The sequence below is a fragment of the Pelecanus crispus genome, chromosome 5 (assembly GCF_030463565.1).
Source record: "Pelecanus crispus isolate bPelCri1 chromosome 5, bPelCri1.pri, whole genome shotgun sequence".
Taxonomy (NCBI): Eukaryota; Metazoa; Chordata; class Aves; order Pelecaniformes; family Pelecanidae; genus Pelecanus; species Pelecanus crispus.
Genome location: NC_134647.1, coordinates 80,494,331 through 80,519,254, shown reverse-complemented (window position 1 = coordinate 80,519,254; position 24,924 = coordinate 80,494,331). Strand labels below are relative to the sequence as shown.

General features: G+C 43.4%; 2 protein-coding genes across 3 annotated transcripts; both read right to left on the bottom strand.

Annotated features, from left to right (window-relative positions):
* Window positions 1-3,092: 3,092 nt before the first annotated feature.
* Window positions 3,093-10,442, bottom strand: RWDD3 (RWD domain containing 3). Of its 2 annotated transcripts, XM_075711456.1 has the most exons (4): window positions 10,358-10,442; window positions 4,111-4,595; window positions 3,306-3,421; window positions 3,093-3,207 (listed from the first exon to the last, which is right to left on the bottom strand). In XM_075711456.1, the coding sequence occupies exons 1-4, from the start codon at window positions 10,440-10,442 to the stop codon at window positions 3,093-3,095; spliced, it is 801 nt and encodes a 266-aa protein (XP_075567571.1). The 2 variants fall into 2 exon arrangements, with proteins under 2 accessions (XP_075567571.1, XP_075567573.1); XM_075711458.1 differs by lacking the exon at window positions 3,093-3,207 and having other exon boundaries at window positions 3,393-3,421; window positions 4,158-4,595.
* An 8,157-nt stretch (window positions 10,443-18,599) lies between these two features.
* HCCS (holocytochrome c synthase) lies at window positions 18,600-23,028 on the bottom strand. The gene is made up of 6 exons (XM_009486415.2): window positions 22,890-23,028; window positions 22,023-22,159; window positions 21,256-21,404; window positions 20,083-20,202; window positions 19,140-19,226; window positions 18,600-18,890 (listed from the first exon to the last, which is right to left on the bottom strand). The coding sequence occupies exons 1-6, from the start codon at window positions 23,002-23,004 to the stop codon at window positions 18,692-18,694; spliced, it is 807 nt and encodes a 268-aa protein (XP_009484690.1). The 5' UTR covers window positions 23,005-23,028; the 3' UTR covers window positions 18,600-18,691.
* Between the last annotated feature and the right edge of the window lie 1,896 nt (window positions 23,029-24,924).

Sequence of the window (24,924 nt, the reverse complement as noted above, 5' to 3'; positions counted from 1 at the left end):
CGATGACTTCTGTGCCCCAAGGGCTCACAGGCTTGCCCATCTCTTTTTACAATAAATGCAAACAAACCATCAGTTAACAGACAGCTGCAACATCCTTCCAAAAGACCAACCTTTAAAAATATTGTTTACTTGTCTGAACACAAGATATCCTCCTACCCTTCAAAATAAGTGACTGATTGATGGGTAGGCAAAAGCATTTGCTTTGACAGAATCAGACTGACATCAGCTTTCATGTTCTCTGCTGTCTGAACAGTACCAAGCTGATCAGATTTGTAATTCTTCTGCAGCACATCAAACCAAGCAAAAAAACCTGCAGTCCTTTCCTACACTGGACTTGTTGATTTGTCCCACATAAGTTAGCGAGTAACAAATTCAACTATGATACAAATCCATTGTACAAACTGCTTTTTACAACTCCTGAAATACAGAAACCATCTAGCTCCTTACAACAACTTCATTTGGCAAGAAGATGAGCACAGAGCAGAAGAGAGCAGCAACTTACCCAACTGTCATTTGTTCTTTAACTTTACTTTTTTAAATTAGCTGTTGCAGAATGCTAGCTCTGACCAAATAGTTAACCAAGAAGGCATCAAGCAATAATATTCAAGAAAATACATGAGTTTCTATCCAAGTGCAACTGGCAACCACTGCCCCTACAAATGGCTTTCCTTACGCAGCTAATTACAGTAGCTTTTATAGTAGGGAGGAAAAAGTTGGATAGTCTGCCTCTAATCTTGCAAGAAAGATGACCACAACAACTGTATGCCTCATTTATTTTTGCAGTCACATGCAATTTAAGATCGCATGGTTAGGTGCACTATTCAAGCCAATTCCCAAAAACAACAGAAAGGACGTACAACAGATTTATACGCATGTGGGATAAGGCCCCAGCTAGGCTTTAATGGTCAAGATTGTGATACAGGTTGTGCTGAAGTACCGTACTATTCTCTTTCCCGCCAAGTGAAGCATTTTGAAGTAAAGAGCTGGCTGAGGACATAAAATCCATCTGGCAAAACCTTACAACATTTAGATTTGCAGAGAGATACTGGATCATGCTTTCTTAAGCTGTACACGCCATAGGCCTCTTCTTGGTTTTGATACCGCCAGATCTATCGCGCAGTGTAAGGAGAGAGCCTCTGCGTCTTTTCAAGACTTTGTACTCCACTGACACACAATTTGTTAACATAGATATTTTAACTGGGAATAGCTCGATTCTGAAAACTGTAATTTAAAATACATGTTATTTTAATATTTTAAAGATACTTGTGTTTTATTCTTCTTTATAAAAGTAAAAATCCATCTTCGCATACACTTAAAATGGTAGAAGATGAGATTTCTTTTCTCTCAGGAAGCCATTTCAAAATAATATAGAACAGATTCATAAAACCTGTTTAACCCAGTCTGTTTTCTACTGTGCCTGAAGTACTACATGTGCTACACATGAAAGACTCGTTAAGAAGAGCTTTTGCTACTGTCTCATTAAATAAGCCTTGGTCCATAAAATAACATGCAACACACGTATTTGAGACCCTCTGTGTTAGGAAAATGACCAAACTCCTTAAAAACTTCAGAAACTCTCACATAGTCTACAATCCTCTATGCATTTGATATCTCAAATACTCAAAAAATCTTAGTAGTTTGCTTTAGTTGCTTTTCTAGTATACATAAAGAAAGAGGTACGATTCCATGGTCTGAGTATGAAACTGGCAATCAAAATTTTGTCTTACGTAACGATTCACCAAACCACACTTTGGGAACTAACCAAATTGTACCAGTCTTCCCCCAGTACAATGAGGAGAATTTAATTTACACTGAATTGATCAAATCTATCCAGTTAACAAAGAATACATGAGCCATTTGGCTGCTGGGATTGAGTTTTAGAGAGAAGTGAAGTACGTGTTTAGCTACATGCTAAAACCAATTGAAATGGCATTGCTAGTCACTGAGAAACTCATGACTTCAAAATCTTTACTACTGGACAACTTACCTAGTCTTGCTAGAGAACGGTATCAGGTAAAACAGAAACCAAAGAACATTAATAACTGTAAGTATCCAATTCTCCCTAGGCAAACAGAACTTGCATAACTTAATTTGTAAAAATGATGTATATAATTTCTAGCATTATACTGAAGTAAAACACAGACTAGTGATAAAAAAGTTTATAAGCTGGCCAAGGCCACTGACCAATCAAAAAACTAAAATACCAAAGGCAGGGAAATTTTAATAAGGGAGTTATAACTTACCAGCTTCTAAAATGACAGAAGACTTGACAGAAGTCTTGACAGACAGAAGACTGAAGTCTGTATATATACTGCTCTGACAGTTTAATTGAATCAAGATATCTAAATTTGCACAGACAGTAAAACCAGATAAAGTGCAAAAAGGAATCTGTAAACTATCAAATAAAATATTACAATTGGCTCCACCTTAGCTTTTTAATGATTTCAATTCTCCACTTGGGTGTTTTTATACATTTTAGAGTAAAAACTAACATTCAAAAGGACACTTCTATGTTTTTTTCAGGCCCCAAGTGACATGAACTTTTTCTTTAAATGAACAGTCTAGCATTTATAGTCAAATAAATGGAGAAGGAAAAGTTAGCAGATGAACACCTAAGGGATATTAAATATATGCTGTCATCACATATTCAAATCTGTGTTTGCTATTCTTTTTATAGAAATATCTTCACATAAGCTTTCCAAGCAAAATTAATCATGCTTTCTAGCAGGCCAGTATGAAAAACCACTACCATGAGAGATAAAAACCAAAACAATGAAAAACAGGGATTGCAAAACAGAGTCTAATACAAGACTATTATTTTAACATGATTTCTTCCCAATCTCTCATGCTTGCCGTGCAATTATTATAATTAACTCCACATTCCTTGGAAAAAGTTATCAATACATAAATGTCAAAAAATTATCAATTCTTAATGTATTGATTGCCTTCTCCCTCTTACAAGAGGATGGCTATTTCTGGCATTTTTTACAGAAATGCTTTAACCTTGTTTGCCAAATGAGTCCTTTTATCTGCCATTGGCATCTGCAGTCAGCTACTGCTTTGGTCAAAGAGTCCAGTGTTTTCTTTTCATTTTATTTTAAGAGAGGAGGCACAAACTCAGAGAAGAGAGTTGTAAGTCCTGCAGTTTCAAATTCCTTTTGTAGCTCATCCAGCGTTGAATATTCTTTGACTTCAAACGTCTGAAACCTACATTGTAAAAGGGAAACTCATGAATATGCCCAGATTTGTCAGAATGTAATTACCGATTCCGTTACTTTTCTATCCACAACAGCACTAAATTATACCTTTTATGCTGTGACTGTACTTTTGTCTCACACAGTACACTAATCATTTTCTCCTTGCATTTCTTTCCGCTTGAGTCCACATCTACCTTAGAAGTTTTCTGAAGAATCAAGTACTCCTAAATGACAAAAAAGAACAAAATATTAAATGTCATCTAGTATCTTTGAAGTTCAGTAAAATGCAAAAACCTGTACGAAACATACAGACTTTTTCGGAACACAGCGATCAAATTTTGAAAGCGCCCATCCCAAAACGTGCATGACTGTTTCTATTCCTAAGTGATCTAGAGAACGTGAGTCTGAAAAGCCGAAACATTCTCCTCCAATATCACCGCAAAAACCTGCCTAACGCAGCGGGAGTTCATAAGTACAGGCAAGAAGTTCAAAGCCCAGGCGTGCGCTAGGAGCGCCATGTGGTCTAAGTCAAGGAAAGAGACAGTTAGTAATGAGCTAGAAATATATCAGTTATTAATGTCTCATCGCAAATTTTCTGTTTTCTGGGGCATTTGGGAAATACAGGAGACTGAACCTAGGCATATTACCGTCAGGAAACACAGGGAATACAGGGGTATAATTACAGTGGAAGCAAAGCAATACAGGCCACAGGTCTACAGGTATCACCAGTTTCTTTCCCATAGAATACCTCCTTTTTCTTAAATACAGAATAAAGTTGTTGGGCCTTTCTACTCTCCTAATGATCAATCTGCTTCCAAAATTGTTCATCTTAGAAAAACACACACAAAATATTCAGACACATAGGTTTCAGTGGTGAATCGATAGAACTAGTCAACATTCATTGTTCCTGCACCTTAATGTTGCTCCTGTCACCCTGAAGAAGAATCAATATTATCTTGCCCATGAACATCAGTCTTCCAGTCAGCCTTAGATCTGAAGCCCATTTTTCCACAGTTTTGACGTATTTTGCCTTTGCTCTCATGTGATCTAAATGCAAAAGAAGCATCCAGGTACCATCCTCTATACTTGTTCCTTTTGACAAAGCAGTTTTTTCACTGGAAACTGTTGCTGATTGCTTAATGACATATTTAAGATGCTGCTGTACCCAAAGAATCAGATCGTGTACCATGGGTTCAGAAAGATGCTTCTTTGCTTGTTCAAGTAATTTATCTTTCACGTCCATACATTGGGCCCTTGTAAGCTGGTCTGAGTTAACGGAAATATCTGGCAGAGTTGATGGATAATTGACTGGCAAATGAAATATCAGCTTTAAAAGTACATCTGTATCCAGCAGTTCTTTCACGCTGATTTGAATTCTAAATGTGATTCCGTGCGTCTCTGGAAAGTATCAAAAAATAAACATTAATAGTTTGCTTGAAGTTAAAATACATTAAGTCATGTTATTTTCTTTAACAATTCAACTCAAATGACTGCCATTCTGTATAAAATAAGGGGGGGTGGGGTTTTTTTGCGGGGTGGGGGGTTGCATCCAATGGCTCAAACTATACTTGTAGGGAATCCTGAAATGAAACACTTCCATATCATACTGGAAGGAAAGTTATTAACACATTATAAAAAGCATTCGCACCTTTTGGCTCTTTCAAAGTCTAGACAAGCCAGTAATAAAGAATTGTCTCTCTCAGAAACATGTAAGTCAGCTTCTACAGCTCAATAGCAGCAGCAAGGACAACCCAAAATAGAGACTTTTCTGGATGGACTCAGCACTGCCCTAACTCTGCTCCTCAAGAAATCTGTAAGACTTCTAACATCAATACCAGTGCAAGGTAAATAGGCTCGTACTGAGCTTTTTTAAGACAACCATTCCAAGGCAGTTCCGCACTAAAGAGAGACTTGGAAAGGAAAAAGTCAGATTCTTTGAGTCCACCCTACAACTTTCAGAGAAAATAGGCTTAATTCTTTTCTGCCAGCTTCTCTACATTTACAACAGTTGGACTGACTTAATGAAAACATCTCTGCTGTACTTCTGACCCTAGATACTACATACATACATATATGCATATACTTATATAAATGCATGTGGGTATATCTCCATATCTGCTCAAAACCTGTTGTTGGTCTACCTTAGAACAGAATTATTTTCAGAGTGAAAAGGATACGTACAGTATGTAGCAGGAAGGGCAAAAGACCACATCCTTCTGATAAATCACATAATTTTCATATTCAGCATCTTTGATTATGTACAGTAATTCCTGCAATAAAACCTTCTTGACTAGAACATGTTTCACAGAAAAACAATACAAAACTTCATAAAGTGAAAAGCGGGGACAAAGACCTAACCTACTTTTGCTCCTCTGCCATGAAGAGAGAGGGTATCAGATAAAAGATGATCTTCTTCAGCTGTTCTCCGCTTCACCCCTTTGATGCATTCTAAACACTTCACCCCTTTTCTTTTAAAAAATTGCTAAAATGTCAGGTTGATTCATTCTATGAGGGCAGGAGAAGCCAGATTTGAAAGGCAGATTAGAGCAGAGCTGAGTTTCAGAGGAGCTCTTTTGAAGTGACTTGCCGCCTTCTCCCCCTACCTTATCTTACCTTCCTTTACATGACAGTCGGTTGAATTATGTTTGATTAGTATTGCTGACGCCGCTAACCAACCTCAGCGCTCTCTCTGATTTTTATATTTGAACCCTATTAAATAAGTGAAAGAACCTAAAAGTGACTTGGACAGACAGAAACACTTTAGAGAGCTTAGCCAAGGGCTTGTTTCCGAACCTCCTTCCTGGGTCATACGAAGAACTCTCTAGGTCCAAGCAGTCACAAAATAAAATAAGCAAACCCTCCAAACCCAATAACCAATCTCTAGCATTACTATAAAGAAGTCTCCAAATGTCTACAAACCATCGCTACCTGAACAGAGTCAAATCCAGTGCTGAAAGTAGTGGATGCAAATCCAGTGAATTAAACGAAATTACACCCAACCACGCCCACACCTACAGGCACTACCTGCCAAAGCCTCGTTCCCTGCTAACAGGAGTTGGTCTCCAGTCTTCCAAGACCCTATGAAAGGTTCCAGACTACTTTTAAGGTGAGTTTATTCCTCAGAAACGCACCATCCTTGGAAGAGACTCCAGTCTCCGCAGCATCCATCTGGCAGCACGCAGCCCTCGCACAGGGGCAGCAGCTACGCAGGAGGACCTCAAGCCTTCCCATTCCAATCTCTGTCCTCTGCTGCCCTCTCAAACCTTTCTTAGTGGGCACCAGCAACAACAGCTCCTCTGCCATTACGCCAGGCTCAGTACACGTAACCGCACACACGAGAAGCAAGCCTGCGTTGCACCTGCTGGGACCCCCCAGCGCCCTCTCGGCTGCCGTGGAGGATCTCCGCACACACCTGAGCATCGCACCGCATGCAGACAGCGCCTGCCCACCCACCTCCTTCCAGCTCCCCGCTACGCAGGGCAGCCCCCCCGGGTACACGGCCAGCCGAAGGCAAGCTGCATTTGCCTGAACAGTATTAACGTGATCACATTCCTGTCCGTGAATCACTTATATTTTAAACTACGTTGCCAAGAAATTTTAAAATGCACAGCCTATAAATGAGTTGAAGACTACCACTCTATTGCCAGCTTAATTACAGCGACAGAAAAACATGTTACCTTTCTGATAATCCTCCTAGGATTTTTTTCACTAGCTTGTCGCAACAGATCTCACCAACTCAGAAGTAACTGGGGGATAAACACACAGGCCAACCTTGCCCCTTCGGCAAGGGCCTCCTGCCGCAGCGATCATATTCTTAAGCCTGCAACGATCTCACACCTTTCCCCATGATGATGAACTAATCCGAAGGAAGCGGCGCAGCCTCGCAGCCCAAGGTGTATCACCTTGAGCCATCGCGAAAAGCCCAGCCACGCTCATTTACATCTGCTTCAGACTTACTTTTGAAAAGGAGAATCGGTTCAAAACATTTTGTGTGGCTACAGCGTCTGAAGTTTATTTAAACATTCCAGCGTCCATTTTCTGCACCAGCGCTGCAGACGGCTGGCAGAACAAAGAGCAAACCACCATCGCCCTGCGTAACGAGGCTCTAAAGAAATATTTCCTTTGTTTGCACACGCTACAAGGTCTGAGTTGTCTTCACAGCAAAATGGTGATTATTTCTGAAATAAAAGGTTGGGTAAGACCGTTCTGCTGGCATTAATGTGCTAATAAGACTAAACTCAATACATTTTAGCTCATTCTGCCCCATAGCTGCATGCTTATCAGTATATTTAGCTCTAGCATACTTCAGATTTTTTCTTATGCTCCGTGTCAACCAGATAGCCCCCTCCTCTCCTGCCCAAAGGCATTTTATGCAACACATGCAGTCTATTTTTAAATTCAGAAAATGGCACCTACTAACGTACAAGCTTAGAATATATAAATATATTTTTATAGCAAGCTTGGTGAGCAAACCAGACGAGAAGAGATTAACAAGTAAATTACGGATTTCTATCTGTAACGCTAGTCTTTGTAAATAGATATGTAAGGTGAGAAAGATATGCTGTAATTAGTTTATTTGAATTCATCAAGAGATTGGTTTTGATAAAAACATATTTTACATTCTGAATACTTCCTTGCTAAATTCCAGAAAGTCGAAGTTTTTAGCATACCAAGAGACCTGAAAAAGCATTTTCTTACATTCCTCAAAACCATAAATCCCCAACGGCGTCCTTTTGGATCCTGTGGATCTACACGCAAATTACTCTTAATGTATTAGGGATAGCACAACGTAACAGTCCTACTGGGATAGCACAACATAACAGTCTTACTGGAATTTACTTCTGTGCGCCATTTGTCAATGACGATTTATACTGTTTGAAGAGATAAAGCAAACGTAAGCTAATGAATACAGCAAAAGTTAACTGTATACAAACGAAAGGATTCTGTAGCACCAACGTAAAAGGGAAGTAAATTCCCAAAGTAAGAAAACTACCAATAATCATCGAAAACTACCAATAATCATCGCTGTAAATCATCTTTTCAATTCCAGCAGAAAACAATGCAAATCAACCAGATACGCATGATCCTAACATATCATGAACACAGCCTGGCTAAAGGCCCTGCAAGGTCACATAACATCAATACAAATATAATAGCCCATTCCCGTTGTGCACTTGTGGCGCTTCATTTTATGTTCCAGGAAGGTTTCCAAGCCTTTTACATCCTGGTGACTTATAAACACAAAATAATTTTTCTGTATATGAAGCACAGAGAAGGATGTGCGTACATTTCTCTAACAGATTTGGAGGAACAGACGTGCATATGCAATGTTCAGATGCATTCACATTTTTTAAAATTAACATCTGTTAAGCCTAGATACCGTATTTTCAAACTATGCCTGAAGTAACATTCCTGAACTTTTTGACTTTAAGAAAATAAAACTCAGTCGAAACATTTCATCAATCATATTTTAAAAATACAACTGTAATGCCAATCAAAAAAATAAAATGGCAGAATTACCTGCCTATGCTGGAGCAAGAGGTGTGTCATGCAGATCTAGACACAAAACAATTCTGCTTTTAGTTACCCCGGTTAATTGTGCTCCATGCAGACACCGACGTCTTCATCCCTCTGAGGCTGTCTACACACAAAGTCCTCTTTTCAAATAACCGCTTGCTGTTCTGTGCAAAAATATTTCGACAACTATTTTCAAATAAAAGTTGGAGGTTTATTCAATTGACTTCCTAGGAACTTTTTAGTTAAAGGGAGTCACACAAGAGCAGCCACGTGTCATTTCACACCAAAGCAGCTCAAAGTTATTTTCACAGCAGCACAGAACAGTTGAGGTTGGCAGGGACCTCCACAGGTCACCCTGTCCAACCTCCCCGCTCAAGCAGGGCCACCCACAGCAGGCTGCCCCGGGCAACGTCCAGGTGGCTTTAGAATATCTCCAAGGATGGACACTCCACAACCTCTCTGGACAACCTGGTAACAGTGCTTGGTCACCCTCACAGTAAAAAAGCATTTCCTTATCAACCCCAATTCTTTTGGGCTGAATACATAATGCAGACAAAACCTGATGGCAGGCCACTGGATCCATTTTTAACAGCGTTCTCCAGGGTTTTACTGCCCAGGACACCAGGGAACTTACTGTTGTTAAGTCAGACAGAATATATGCATATTCTGTGTGTGTGTGTATCTCTCCAACAAATATATGAGAGTTGTCACACCTGTGGTAAGCGCTAAGCAAAATTTACTTACGCTCTGGATCTGAACAGGCGTGCAACACTTGCATATCCCACCCAAGAATTCCTTGAAGACCGATAGTAACTGCTGTTGTACACTGGAATTACTGAGATTTATTCTCCCTTGCTGAAGGGGCATCTTCACAGCACTGTGACAGCACAGACTGATAAAAGTCATCTCTTAAAATTACGTTCTGATCAGCGGCCACCATGGCTGGTGCAGGAAACATGGAGCAAAGGCGTCTACGCTTACTGCGTCCCTAGCCTACAGCATCCAGCAGCTGATGGGAGCGAGCGCTACAAATCTTCTCACCTTCCCACCCACGGCAAACGTGGCAGATGAGCTTTAGCATCCTGTAAAACCGACAGCTGACACAGCGCTGAAGCTGGAGAATATTTGGCACGTTGTGAAGCCTAGATTATTACCTTACCCCCAGAAAAAGAGATGACCCAAGGCTTCTGACGCATAGCAACAGCTGGACGCCTATTAAATATTACAGGATAAATACCTGGTCTTGTTACACGTACGAGATGCAACTGCTTATTTAACTAAAGAGCAGCCAGCCCGTTCCCACTGCTGCCCTTCGCCTACTGCAAGTTGCTGCACGCCCGGCGAACAGCTGGACTTAAGAAGGTCGCTAATTAAAACCGAGCAGGACTCGTTAGAATCGGTCCCCTGCAGCAAAGACACACGGCAGGACAAGGGAGAGGCGAGAAGGCACCCATCTTTGGCGCTGCTGCTAATAGCAAGCGATTAAGCCGGTGTTGCCTCGCTGAGGGAGAGACATGTCCGCGGCCCGCCCCCCCTCCCCCCCGCCCCGTCGGCGGCCCCGGAGCGCCTCCTCCCAACGGGAGGACCCTGCCCGAGGTCTTCTCAGGGAGGAGGAGGAGGAGGAGGAGCGCGGCTGCCTTCACCTGAGACCGCCAGCACCTCGCAGGCGTCCGGCTCGCAGTAGATGGCGGCGAGAGCCGAGAGCTCCTCCAGCGCCAGCTCCGACATGGCCGCGGCTGAAGGCGGCGGCCGGGGTGGCGGCGGCGCCCCCTGCCGGCGGCGGGGCTGGCCCCGCCGCCGGCAGCGGGCGCCTCCGCCACCCCGGTCGCCGCCTCAGGGAATTTTCTGCTACCGGTCGGCTTCTTCCAGCCCCGCCGCCGCCTTCACCGCCCGCTGCCCCTCGGTTGAGGCACGACGCTATGCCGAGAAGCCCGGCAGCCTCCGAGGCAGCCAGCGGCTTCAAGGGGCAGCGCCGGAGGCGGTGGCGGGAGCGTCTCTCCCTTCAGCGCCGACAAAATGGCCGCCCTGCCCCTGTTCCTCGCTGCGCACCTTTGCCCCGCAGAAAGGAATAATCTCGTCCTCCTCAGGGTGCGGACAAGCAGCCGAGGAGCAGCCCCCCCACACTCATACAGCAAGTTTTACGAGAATATAAATCTATGCTTCGTGTATTCGACGGTTGTGGCTTCATAATCCCACTAATAGCCATCTGCCTGAGGTCTTCTACAGCCAACGGGCACCCTTAACTCCCAGGTACAATCGTCTCAAAAGATTTCAGTGTCTACCATTCCTACAAAATCGCTTTTAAAAGCAAGGGAGGGGTGGTGCAAGTTTTCAGGAAAGTGTATCACGCTGCTTTTAATCCCCTAAATTCTGTTGAAATAAGGAACACGAAAGCGCTGAGCTGGGAATGAGGGAATTAACATAAAGGCAAAGAAGACGCAAGCTACCAGAAGTACCACCAGGTAGTAAGTAGTCCATGCAGCTGTCAGAAGGCTTCGGTGGAAATTCGCCTTAAAAGTGCCTCATTCTATTATTAAGAACTTTCTTGCCCCTGGTCCTTCCCCCCTTCTCCTCATCCGCTTTGCATATTCCATTTTACACGTTTAAATAAAGAAAAAAGTCGATGTAAATGTCTTTTAAATTGACACTATCACAAGAGATTGAGGTCCCTATGAATAAGTTACTGCACTCTGACATTTGGAAGTCATCAAATGAGACAGTATAATGTCAGCTTGATATTTTTCACACTATGAAAATATCAGCTTCATGTCAAAGATCTAAATTCCATCTTAATGTAATAAATTTTCTTGTAGTCGCAGACTAGTGAAAATGCCAAATATTTAAATTTGAAATGAACTTCTACAGTTACAATCTGGCCTTCATATTCCATTATTATTAAATTGGAAGTCAAGATCTTATTTTCCCTCTTTTTTTTTTTTTATGATTTCTTCAAACATTGCAGTGTTTGCTAGAATAACGTTAGCCATATTCATTTCTCTAAACAGATGCTTTCCCATCAACATGTGGCAAATAAAGTTTAAAAAAAAAAAAAAAAACCTTGCTTTTTAGAGTCAGCCTACTTAAACCAGCCCTAGCATCCTGTCATAAATCAATATGCCACTGACAATACCAGTATTTTTCCACTTTGCCTGGCAAAGCAAGCAGAATGCAACCTTTCACACGTGGGTAAGATTAATCTTCCCAGTGTTATCTGCAAAAGTAGTATCCTTTGCTTTCCACTCAGTATAATGACGGCCCCGATCAATTAGGTGTTGCGTCGACAACCGCTAGCCATTATATAGAAAACCGTGCGTTCAGCCCTGTTTCCCCCTAACCTGAGTGGCAAATAAGAGAGGAGGAGGAGACAGTCGTTTGGAAAAAAATGTCAATTTGGAACATCCACCTACATCTTTTTACCATCACTTCCACGCCAGCCCCGCTGCCATCCCAGCTACCGCAACTGTAAGCGGTCCTAAAAGCCCGTGCTCTAGAAGGTATTAAAGGACCATTAGGAAGAGTCTAAAAAAATCACTGAAGTTGGCCATTTTGGGGTCACAAGACAAACACTAACGAGGAACCCATAACCACAGCTAAGTGTGACGGCTAACCCATGCAACACAAATGACGTCCACCTTTTGGCACTGCCGTAGGACAGCTGCAGTTCCTGTATTTTCTGCTACGACGAGGTTGAGAGCTCTAATGCAGCCAGAATGGTATTCTTACCAGCTAGAACTGTTCTTAACTGAGCGAAACAGCGCCGATTTTTCGGATACCTAAGAAAGAAGCCGTTATTTCTGTAGCAACAACTGCAAGTGTTATCGCAATGGTAGAAGTTTTCCCAAAAGTGGCTTGTATAGAAATGGCAGAGAGAAAGCAACATGAAAACCTGTAAAAATCACTCCAAATAAGCTAAAAGGCAAAAGTTTAAAGAAAACAGAAGGAGAAGCAACCCCTGTAATGGTGAAAAATTGTGATAAAACATGGAGATGCTTTTCCTCAGTATTCTCAAGTACAGCTAGTAGAAAAGTATTCATTGGGTTTTTTGGCCCAAAGCATGTGATTTTTAAAGTTGGGATACATTAATTTAACAAAAAATTTACGTTGCAAAGTAAAGCTGCCAAAATTTGGATGGTTGATTCTAAGGTTACATTCAATATTTTCATGAGGTTTTTCCCCCTTGGTTTTTTGCAAATGAGCTAATGAATTCTCATTGATATATTAAAAAAAGCCTTTTCTAATTTAAGAAAAGACAAAATCAGAGGAAAAATCTTTTCTATCACTTTTCCTTTTAAGTATTTTAGAAGCAAGTTTTTCAAGGATCTGTGGTCTAGCAGTGCTTTTTAAAGGCACTTGCATTTATCTTCCATGCATCAAACTGCTCTAAGTCAATTCCCTAAGACACTTAATCTTTTGGCAGATGGAAACTCATTTTGAAAGTCTACTAATGATCAATTAAAGTATTAGCTATCTCTATAGACAAGAGGTTTATGGGGTCACAGTCTTCAGAAGCTGGAGGCAAGAGCAGCAGCATGTTAGAAAAATAGCTAAAACTTTCTGTAGTTACCCCAAAATTGGCAAAACATCGGAAAACAAAAATCATGACTTAGTCATTTAATGGGTTTTTTTTGCCATCATACACTGAAAACAAATGTGATGGTTTCTTTTTTATAAGAGAGGCCGTGGTCCAAACTGAACGTCAGCAAAGGAAACTATCTGTTCTTTTAAATTTTTTTAACGAGGCCTAATAACAATCCAAATACTTCCAATAAAGTCACGTTATCCTTCGAAAACGGGATTCATTCAGACTCGAGTCATAAAAATACGTGCCCGCGCTGCAAATACACAGACACGTCTTGTGAGTAGCTGCCGTGGGCATCAGCGGTTCGCTGGTAGATAATGCGTCGTTCCACGCGTGCTCAAGGCCACGCATTTAGGTTTGGAGTCCAGACTAGTACTGTGCCCACAAGTTTCTATACAGCTTGATGTACAAGTGGTTAAGACCAAATAGATGCAAACTGTCACATTCCTAAAAGAATTTAAGATTCTTTCCCTAGGAGTTTGGCAAGCCATTTCTTCTGGAAGGAGATGCACATAAAAGCGATTAAGCGTCTAATGCAAACTAAAAAGATGCTTCTTGCAAAATGACATCTCTGCTGTGACCATAGGTTCCTATTATTACTAACGTTGCCGAGAGAATCAATACTTACTTGATTCACTGCATATAGATCTTTGCCTGCAATTTACTTTGTACAAAGTAAGATAGAATAATAAATAGAAGACATTTTCTTTCCGTGAGAGTAAATATGCATGAAGTTGCCTCCTAAAAATTTGTAGAAAACTAGCAATGCTGTGTGTTTTTAAAAAGAACTTATGTAAAGGTACTTGTGGGTAGGGAGGGGTGTGATACTGAAGACATAAGCACAGCTAGCATTACGAGTAGTACATTCTATCCTCAAAATAAGTTCGGCTTCCACATCAGGTACACCTGCTCGTGGAACCTTACTACGTGGATTTTCCTCCAGGTGTAAGCAAAGGGAGACAAAGGATTAAAGTGTCCTTTAATTTAGTAAATGTTGGGGACAGAGCTCTTCAAAAAGTAAAGGAGTGGTGGTTTTTGTTTTTGAAAGGGGCATTTCTATCCTCTATAAATAAACACAACATTAGTAAGAGTCCAGAAATTAGGCAGTGCTCCTTGGTTTACCAGTTCCCATCATTTTTAGCTGCAGAGCTACAGCAACCTTCATATCTGTGCCTCCATCTTTTGTACTTCAGCACATCAGCCATCGTTCCCCCACACTTTGGCACAAGAGCTGAACGAACAAAAGGGGAGCGCAGAGGATGACGGACTATTTATGATCGGTTTTGAGAGCACCGAGAGATCCTTTGCCGCTCTCACACCTTTTGGAGGCAGAGCAATATGCGCCCGTGTATTTTAGACTTCAAATAATTATTTACAGAGCACATTAAAGTCCTGATAGTAAATACATTATGTAAGCATTAGACAGCATCGCTGTCCCATTTCACACCAAACTAGCGTACCTCTTGCACATCATCATTCAAAAATGGTAATCCAGAACACTGTGCTTTGGCCCTAAAAACCAGCGATAATCGACAACGGACACTAATACCTTCTTACCGGCAACAGTGCCTCTTTCTTCTACAGCAAAGTAGGGCAGAAATTCCAGGGCTTAGCTGAAAAATTCTTAAAGAGACTGTAGCTAGGACCATTGGCATAATATGAAAGAGAGGAGCAAAGTTGTTTCTAGGGGAGAGGGAAATAACTAACTAAATAAATAAAAGGTGACAGAAGAGCTACAGCTCCCCTTTCTAAACTGCCTGCTAGCAAGACAAGGGCAAAACATCACAGGATGACTCAACAGAGCCAGGAATTCCAAGCATCCCGGCAGGATGAGCCTGTGAATTACTCCCTAATTACAGGGCACTTGCCTTGGCCAGATAGTAAGAGGACGGAAGAGCAGAGAGCTGGGCCAGCCAACATCACTGAGTAGAGAAGGTGTTGCAGGCAGAGCAACCACGGGTCCGGTGCACCCAAACCGCAGGGTAGTCGCCGGCTGCCTCAAGCGATGCAGCGGCAAGAGGCCAAAACCGGGTATTTGAATGCAGAATGGTCTCCTGCTCCAGGTGATAAAGATCAGTACCACGCTCGGCTGCCTGTGTATGACCCAAGACCTGATTACAGTCGGGGCGTTACGCCGGAGTCCTTTTCCATCCATCAGCCAGAGATGGCAGTTTCTGAGCACCACAATATCCTCGAAGGATGCATCTTCAGCCTGCGGACCGGGAGAGCTCTCCTAACTTGTTTTAACTGCAAGAATCAAACACAATAGGTCAAGCAGGGCTTCAACACGGTAAAGCAGAACACAGGTCAACTTGACATACTTAAATACACAACTGATTTAAAAAGCAGCCCTGCTTTAGTGACAGTGTTCACATGTTCCCCTTCGCATGTGCGCAAGGTTAACCTGGTTTGAGATGCTGGGTTCCAAACTCCTGTTTCGGCCCGACTGGGACTGGGAACCTGATGCTGCTGCAGAATTCCCTGGAAGGGTCAGATCAGGATACTTCCTCACTTTTTTGAGCCTCATGAACTCTCCGTACCTTTCCATACTTACAAAGGAAGCATATAAATGAATGTATTGACGCATACACACACACAAACACACACACTACCTTTAATCCAGCCTCAACAATAGCTTTACAGTTAAAACATCCTCCTGAGGGGTTAAAACCCATCAATTTAAATAGCTGGTTTTCAACTTTACATTAGAATTCTAATCATTCTGACACCCGTTGTCTGAGAAACAGTGAACTGCCAACATCATGCATAAAGTAACCCAAATCTAAAAGAGAAAACTCCGTGTTTACTTCCTTAAGTCTTACTGTGTGTAGAAATGAATTATTTTCATTTACACTTCAAGGACTATTTGGAAAAAAAAAAACCAAAAAACAAAAGCTTGCATTCCTCTCTTCAGAAATTAGCCAGACTCAGGATGAATGCATTTGTTGTCATATGCTCTTATTCTGAGAGCTGCTGGTTTGGTTGGCAAACGCTTTGATTTAGTCTTTGGATTTTGGTTCTGTATTCACCTAAATAAATTAGTATATATTCAAAGACGTGATTAGTTGGAACAGACTATCATCTCCTACGACACATGCAAGAGCTCATCTTAAGAATTCTTACAGCTACAAATATGATCACCAAATACCAAAGTTAAGAAAAGTGTATTTATTTGATTCTCATTTTTGTTTGATGACAAAGCAGTACATTTCTTTAACAGTAGCAGAGAAAAGAACAATTTTGAATCTACATGAGATGGAACATAACAGAAGGCGGGAAACACACGAAGCGGCGCGTCACACCTTTCGCTGGATTCAGCAGCAATTACAATTTCCATAACGCGCGCAACATCACGCTTCCAAAATCAACAAAGCAAACCAGTTCTTTTGAAGCTCCTGCAGCACTCCCAACATTGGCATACCTTTCCTGTATTTAGTTGTGAGAAATACAGAATTCTGCGTAGATCAAGTGACCAAACGTATACATAAACCAACCAAACAAAAAAGATAAACCTCCCCAAGAAGCAGTAAGCCTCAGTCTTTACTGTGAGAACAGAGGAGCAGCTCTTTCGTTATCAGATACACTTCGTACAAGCGCACCCACTTCTCATATATCTCATATATACATTGCCTATTCAGATGGAGGGGTTTTTTTACCCCAAACTATTTTTCATTTTTTTATATATATATATGAATCACTAAAAAGGTGAAAAAGGAATGAGGAAAGTGGATAGGGGTAAGAGCGTGGTTTTCTCTTAGGATTCTGGACTTCTGGGTAATATTTATTCCTTCCATGCAGGACACTTGCCTCTGAAGTGGGAATCATTCATCTCCATTAGTACCTTAAAGTACGGAAAGAAGCTTCCCTGAGTAATTTTTTCCTAAATGGGAAGTTACTGACTGAAACACTGAAGGGCTTTCCTCTCAGGGGAAAAAAGGAAAAAAAGAAAAAAAAAAAGAGGGGGAAAAAAAAAGCTTCCAACGTCAGTTTCAGAAACAACCACTTTCAGAAAATGAATGTACAGCTGGTTCCCAGTCAAGGTTGTGAAGATTCATGAAGGAAGCTTCCTCCATTTGAGAAGCTACAATGCCATACTCTCTTACTCCTTCCTTGCCCAAGTCTTGTGCATGGAGGACTCATTCTCAAGAGTAAGATATGCTGAAAGGGAGGAATAATTTAAATTTAGGGGTCTGCGGCACCTGGAATTCACCAAGCCATGCGAATTTAAAGCTATTACGGTGGAAGACTTTAAAAAAAAAAAGTTAGTTTCCCTTATTAAGCACAAACGTTAACCAAATCTTTAAGCCGCGCCACATTAACATGCATCACTCCCAGAAACTGCTCACATCTGCCTTATTTCTCAGTGCTTTTGATACCCTTTTAGCCAAGTTAATGGTATGATATGCCTCACTATAATCACTATGCAGAAATGTGTGCGACTGTGTGTCGTCACACACCCTTGTGCGATTCCATATTATATAAAAAAACCCACGCTGTGGTACAGTTGATGAAGCCACCATGCAAAATACAGTTTCTTTAAATAAGGCTTAATTCTGTCCTGAATGCATTACATGAGATGCGCATTAAAGACAGGAAAATAGTAAAAGAATAGTTTTCTTACCTCAGAAAACAAACCTTTTAAATACTCAAATAAATAGCCATTAATATCAATTTTATCTCCTTTTTGAAATGTTGTTTTAAAAGTAACTGATGCTCATTTCCTGCTTCTAACAGATGTTCTTCTGTTCAATGATAAATTGCAGATTAAGGCATGAGCACATTCTCCTTTTCAGCTTAACGTACCTTTAAAAATACTCATACTACACTACACTCCCTTTAACAGAATAAACTTGACTAAAGTTTTCTGTATTTGAACAGGTAAAGTGCCCACGTGAAAACAAATACACGGTTTTATATAGTTAACAACACATGCAGTTTGAAGCAGTCCGGTATCTTTTACCCTTTATTCATCATCTAAGTATCCAAATACTGTAACTACGTGAAATCGTTTATGAAATTTCCAGTTTTCGCTATTTAATACTCAAAACTCCCGTCAGAATCAGAAACCAAACGTATTTGGTGCAGTGTTGGAGTCGTGAAACGAAAAGGCGGCAAGCTTACACAGAACCTGTGACAAAGCCAGAGAAGATTTCCCAGCTCTGAAGAAAATTTAAGATGCGTGTTTTTGCTACTATAACTTTATTATTTCATTCAAAACACCATAAAGCATGGGTGTACCTAACAACGGATTTCCCCATCCTCCCTTCCCGCCCCCAAAGAACAGTGGTGATGATGAAAATAATGACAGTTGCAGCGAACTTCTAGTTCAAGTCCTAGCATTCGCTCCTCCTTAGTCTAGGAGGAAAGTGGTTTACTTTTCGACTACACACCGTAGTAGTTACGAAGTCCACCGCCACCAAGCTACCTTCATTCTGTCCCACACAGCCGAGAGAGAGTCAAACGCAGGGCGAACATCCAGGATAGTGAACTGGTAGTTCTTATCTACTGCTCCACCATCATAGTAATCGATAACGTATCGCACTTCTTTTCCGCATCGGTCAACAATCCAATCGTGTCTGTCAAAGGGAAGTTCGTATCTGGAAAGACAGGTGATAGACCAGGTAGATATTTTAATGGATATTATGAACCTGGGAGAGGGAGCGGAAGTCCTATTTAAGAAGATTTATTTATCCAGATACTGGCATATGATCCCCACTAGCACTTCTGGTAATTATAACTTGCAATTCCAGTTCTGAAGTATCTTAAAATTCGTTCTACACCACGTTTTCAGACACATCTCCCTACCCTCCCACCTCACTGGAAGACCTTCTGCCCTGCCCACGTACCCCATCCATGACCGGATTCTGGCTCTTGGTGAATACTCCTTCGCTTTGCCTCCAAACCGCATCAGCGATGGTCCACACGGACATTCCCTGTGCACACAATTAAAAACGAAAATAGTTTTTACCTTTTAAAACAGTCTTATTTTATGTGTGTAAACCACTACGGTCATTTGGTTTAGTAACAGAAAAACCAAACAAGAGAAAGAGCAACAGTAAAAAATTAATTACAAGTGATCTAAACCAGCTGTTGGTTTTTTGGTTTTGTTTTGATTTTTTTAAACGGTTTGAAAAGTCCCACAGTTTCTGACAGCACTTACTGCTGGTCTGAGAAAGTACCTTTGCTATGCTCCACACTGTTGTTCTGACTTATCAACAGAGCAGTTCTCAGCAAATCTAATCCACAGATTGCACAGATTAGAGAACAGAAAACCATTAAAGAACAGAAAACCATAATCCCAACTGCTGTGTAACAAAGATCATGAAATCGCAGAGAACAATTTCTACATGCAGAACGCTTGACTACTCTGCCTCTCCCAGGAACAGGGACTATACTAACCTGGAAAAGTGACAGTTTGCTTTACACCAGTGGCTTTTAATCTAAGTTTACATCTCATATCTTTTTCGTAACACAAAGATCTCAATTAAATAATTCCCAGATAGGTACAATAAGAAGTCGATTTCTCTAAATCTACATTATACACACACCACCAAAATGCTCATCAGTTTTATCAACATAATAATTATTCAGTTCTAGTTAAGCTCTTCTGGATAATCTTCCTCCATATTAATCAAAACGCAGGCTCCTGCAAGACTGTAACTTTTGAGACGTAGCAGCACAAGAACATTCCTGCCAAAACTAAAGAGACATTCTACTCTTTCACTTTCAAAGAATTACAAAAGCAAGAGCTAAACCAAAGGAGCTGCTTTTCATTTCGTATGTACGTACACAGCATGAAGAGCTTCCCACTTCAAAATCTCCTTCCAGGCTTGCTCGTTATTTTGGTTGTGAATCTTAATAATGTTGGTCATGTCTTCACCCGTTATGTCATCATCTTTCCACCTCCACCTAAAACATAAGAATTTGAAAACAGTTTAACAGCATTACAGCATAACTACTCCACCTTCCTCGGTTTATCTGCTGGGCTTTTGAATTGAGATTTAAGGTTTTATGCAAAGACACAAAGCAAGTATGGAAACTTCTGGCTCCATCTGCTTCAGCATCTCGAGAACTGCTTCATTTTCTGTGTAAAAGCGTAGTTATCGAAGTTACCATCGTAGAGATCCACAAATTCTAGTTAGCTAAATTAACAGCTTAACTGGATCAGGAAGTTATCAAGAATGTGCAAGCACCAGCACATCCACGGCATTCGTAAAAATCCCTAAGAAAAATCCCACTCGCTTTCCTACCGCACAGAAGTCCTGTATTCAGGACATTTTGCGTACACTTAGAAATGCCTTTCATCTGTGACTCTGCACGATGACCACGCACGTGCTTCCTTTTCAACGGGCATAACATTGAACACGTGTAAGCGTTTACAGGATCAAAACTTGTGCGTTCAATACAGACTGCTTATGACATACTGTCTTCGGAACAGTATCGATAATGCAGAACAAAGAGACAGAAGGTTTTTTAGGCCACAGGAGACATCATTCAGTGGGATCTTGTCTACACTGAATTTTTGTAAAGGCTGAAAACATCCACTTGTCAAACAATTTTTCCATTTTTAGCAATTTTGCAAAGTCAAGTTAGATGTTCTCACAATTGCACAACTTTTACTATCGGTTGATAGGATTAGCATGAAGCCGACTGAGTTTGAAACCTGGCAATCGTGCAAAGTTTGTCTGTGCACTGACTTGTAAGAAAGTTTTCTGAGCTAGCGGCAGTTGCCTGACACTCCCTACCATCTTGCTGGTGACTAGAGGAGGCGTGGCCTTTGAGACCAGCTCATCCTTTAAAACAAAGCTGCTTACAAACCCAGTAATTTGTAAAAGAGCTCGTTAATTATTTGCCGCTTAGAGTCCACAAACTCTTGAATAATACCGATGAACAGTAACTAATGGTATTAGTTCATGAATTTCATGCTCACCGACTCCATCTGACAATTCACAGTGTATTTACCCTTTTCTTAGCATAGCATTCCAGAACATTTGCTCGGAAGGGTAGACCCATTTCTTGTCAGAATGCGCTCTAGGAATGGAAGATTCTTCTCTAACAGTTGACAATGGAAACGGTTGATCTGGGGATGGCTGCTGATTAGGAGGCGGCATCTAGAAAACAAGGAGAATCAACAAAAAGCTAGAGTACGAACATTTTTTTATGTTATGGTGTTTGAGAAAAATCAAAGCATCAGCAGTCAGCTGCTACAAAAGTCAAGTAGTTCAGCCTTTATGTAAGCCCACTAAAATTAGCTTTCTCTTTCGCAGTAGAACTCTGCACAAGTTTGTCATCCGAAGACTAAAGGAACCCTTTTGCCTAAACTTCAACTTTCAGAAGAGCAGTGCTTTTTGAAAATCAGAGGAAATCTTGGCGAGACCTGAATCAGAACTTACCCATACTGCTATTACACCGAGCCTAAAACCCACCAACACGGCATAAAAACCATGGCTGTAACTAACAAATAGAAACAGGCAGCAAAAGATAGTCACAAACTGGAAAACCACCTCTTATCAGAAAGATGGAAACGCAAAGAGGAGAATGTTAAATAAGATGTAACCTGGTTTCATACAGGTATTTGCACACAAAATGAGAAAAAGCAGTGTTAAAAACTACAAAATAACATTATTTGCCAGAGTTGCCACCTGAGACAGTATCACTATTTACATTTTGGGGAGAGTATTTCAGAAGAAAGGAGACTGAAGAAAACAGCTGAAATAAGCCAAAGTTACCATATTGCTAGGATCGATGTCATCTTTCACTTGAGATGCACCAGACTTCACCGGACATGCTACAAATTCATACGCTCTTTCTTGATGCGCAGGAACATCGTCTGCGTTCTCAGGAGCCTTCATGTGCATGGGGCAACCTGAAACACAGGAAAAAATAGTATAGCTTTTTACTGCAAAATGAAAACTCTAAGACACGACAGGAAGCGGGAAACAGTTCATTGAACGCTCACGTAAATACAAACTATTTCGCTTTTTCCTCTGAGCTTTGCAACAGTTTTACCTGTTCCCTTTCCTGCATTTTAGGACCCAGCACCACGGTAAGATCTGAGCTTCTTACGCAGTCCTTGAACGCTCTTCCCCACCCCATGCCGGCCCTTACGCTGACCTGCCTGTGCTTAAAGACTTCCACAACAACGTTAATCCAGCACGTGCTGATCGTGTCGATGGAAGAGCCGCTGTCCTCCTTCTCCAGGCATTCACCTTACTGCACCCTTCTGCTGCCCTCTCCAGCGACAACCCCCTGCTCCCAGTCACCACCTTTAGTCGGGGCCCCCGCGCCTCCCTGACCCTCTGCGGCCGTACCCCGATGGGAACAGACCTGCAGGAGCCCTGCGAAACGCGGCAATCAGGAGCGACCCGCAGGTTCTACAGCGAGCACCTCCTGTCTCTACGGGCAAAGCAGCTCACGCGCTGTTCTGGTGAACAACTGACTCCTTTTCATGGGAAGTTACTTGAGAGCTTTTGCTAAAGGAAAAAACTCAAAATTTTTATTTGCAGAATCGTTTGGTTCCCCCCCCCCCCCAAAATATTTATTTTTCAACCCATTTTTCTGGGTAAAGAGTTTATTTAAGTTTCAAGACCAATTACCGCTCATCTTTTCCTGATGCATAGGACATTCCGAAGGTGGAGATGCCGCCTGATGTTCCTTGGACGCATTCGGTGACGGACCCGCAGCAGCCGGGGAGGACGCAGACAAACCCATGGCTTCCGCAGGCCGCGTTTTTAAATCAAGTTTCTAGAGAAGAAGAAGGGAAAAAAAGAAAAAAAAGCAAACATCCGTTATACAAAACCACACCGGTTATTTCTTAAGGTGAATGCAAGCACCGACACGCTGCTGCGTGACAAATTAAAAATACAAATAATAATAAAAAAAGGTTTAAATAATAAGCAACCGAGGAGCAGGAGGGGCAGCGAAGGAGCTGTGGTGGGGCAAGAGGTACGCCGGCTCCCGGCAGCCCACACCCGCGCTTACCGCCGCCTGCCCCGGCTCCTCAGGGCGAAGGGGGGCCCTGTCCGCCCCCCAAACCCGGCTCCTCAGGGCGAAGGGGGGCCCTGCCCGCCCGCCCCGGCTCCTCAGGGAGAAAGGGGGCCCTGTCCGCCCCCCAAACCCGGCTCCTCAGGGCGAAGGGGGGCCCTGCCCGCCCGCCCCGGCTCCTCAGGGAGAAAGGGGGCCCTGTCCGCCCCCCAAACCCGGCTCCTCAGGGCGAAGGGGGGCCCTGTCCGCCCCCCAAACCCGGCTCCTCAGGGAGAAAGGGGGGCCTGTCCGCCCCCCAAACCCGGCTCCTCAGGGCGAAGGGGGGGCCCTGCCCGCCCCCCAAACCCGGCTCCTCAGGGCGAAGGGGGGGCCCTGCCCGCCCCCCAAACCCGGCTCCTCAGGGAGAAAGGGGGCCCTGCCCGCCCCCCAAACCCGGCTCCTCAGGGCGAAGGGGGGGCCCTGTCTGCCCCGGCTCCTCAGGGCGAAGGGGGGCCCTGTCCGCCCCCCAAACCCGGCTCCTCAGGGCGAAGGGGGCCCTGCCCGCCCCCCAAACCCGGCTCCTCAGGGCGAAGGGGGCCCTGCCCGCCCCCCAAACCCGGCTCCTCAGGGAGAAAGGGGGCCCTGCCCGCCCCCCAAACCCGGCTCCTCAGGGCGAAGGGGGGCCCTGTCCGCCCCCCAAACCCGGCTCCTCAGGGCGAAGGGGGGCCCTGTCCGCCCCGGCTCTTCAGGGCGAAGGGGGGCCCTGCCCGCCCCCCACACCCGGCTCCTCACCTACCGCCCACGACCGAGGGCAAGGTCAGGCCCGGCCGCCCGCGGCCTCCCCCGCCTCCCGCCTCCTCCCGCCGCCCCTCACCTCCGCCCGGCCTCGCGAGAACGCGGCGCTGCCGCCCGCTCCGCGCCTGCGCCCGCCGGCGGTAACCGGGCAGCGGCGGCTCCTGAGGCGGCGGCCGGGCCGCGCTGGGCGGGCAGCGAGGCGGCGCTGAGGGCAGGCGGGCGCCGGCGGAGGAGCGGGGAGGGCCGGGCCCCAGGGCTCTTCCAGCGGGAGGGCGGAGCGGCGGCGGCCGCCGGCGGGGCGGGGAGGGCGGCGGGGGCCGGCCCGCCGAGGGCAGGGCCCTGCCCGGCGGTGGCTGCGGGGCGCAGGCGGTGAATGGCGGCAGCGGGAAGGGGCTGCGGCGCACGCTCGGGAGGGCGAGAGTCGTGCCGACATTTGCCGGCAGCTGTGAGTTGTGTACCTTAACCCCCGCACAGGCGGACACTCATCCTCAGTCATGGTGCGGTGCTGTTCGTGAAGCCATTATCCCTTACAACCGCAAGTAAGCTTAAGTATAGAAAAAAAAAAAAAAACGCTGAATGCATTAGCAGCATGGATCGCTTATTATAAAGGTGTATCCTTGCTGGTATTAAATTTAGAGATACCAAGCTTCCTCAAGACACTTTTTAAACATCAGCTAGTCAACAAAGTATCAAGCTCTCAAAGATTGACTGAGATTTTACCTTATTTCAGTGCCAGAAGATGCGCTTTATACTTGTGAAACGCAGTGCGTAGCTCCGCAGCTTGACGATTCAGGAAATGGAGCTCATCTTGCATCGGAGCCAGGAAGACTGCTCTCCTCCCATCCCTTTTTGGCCATCAGATGGCAAGATCTA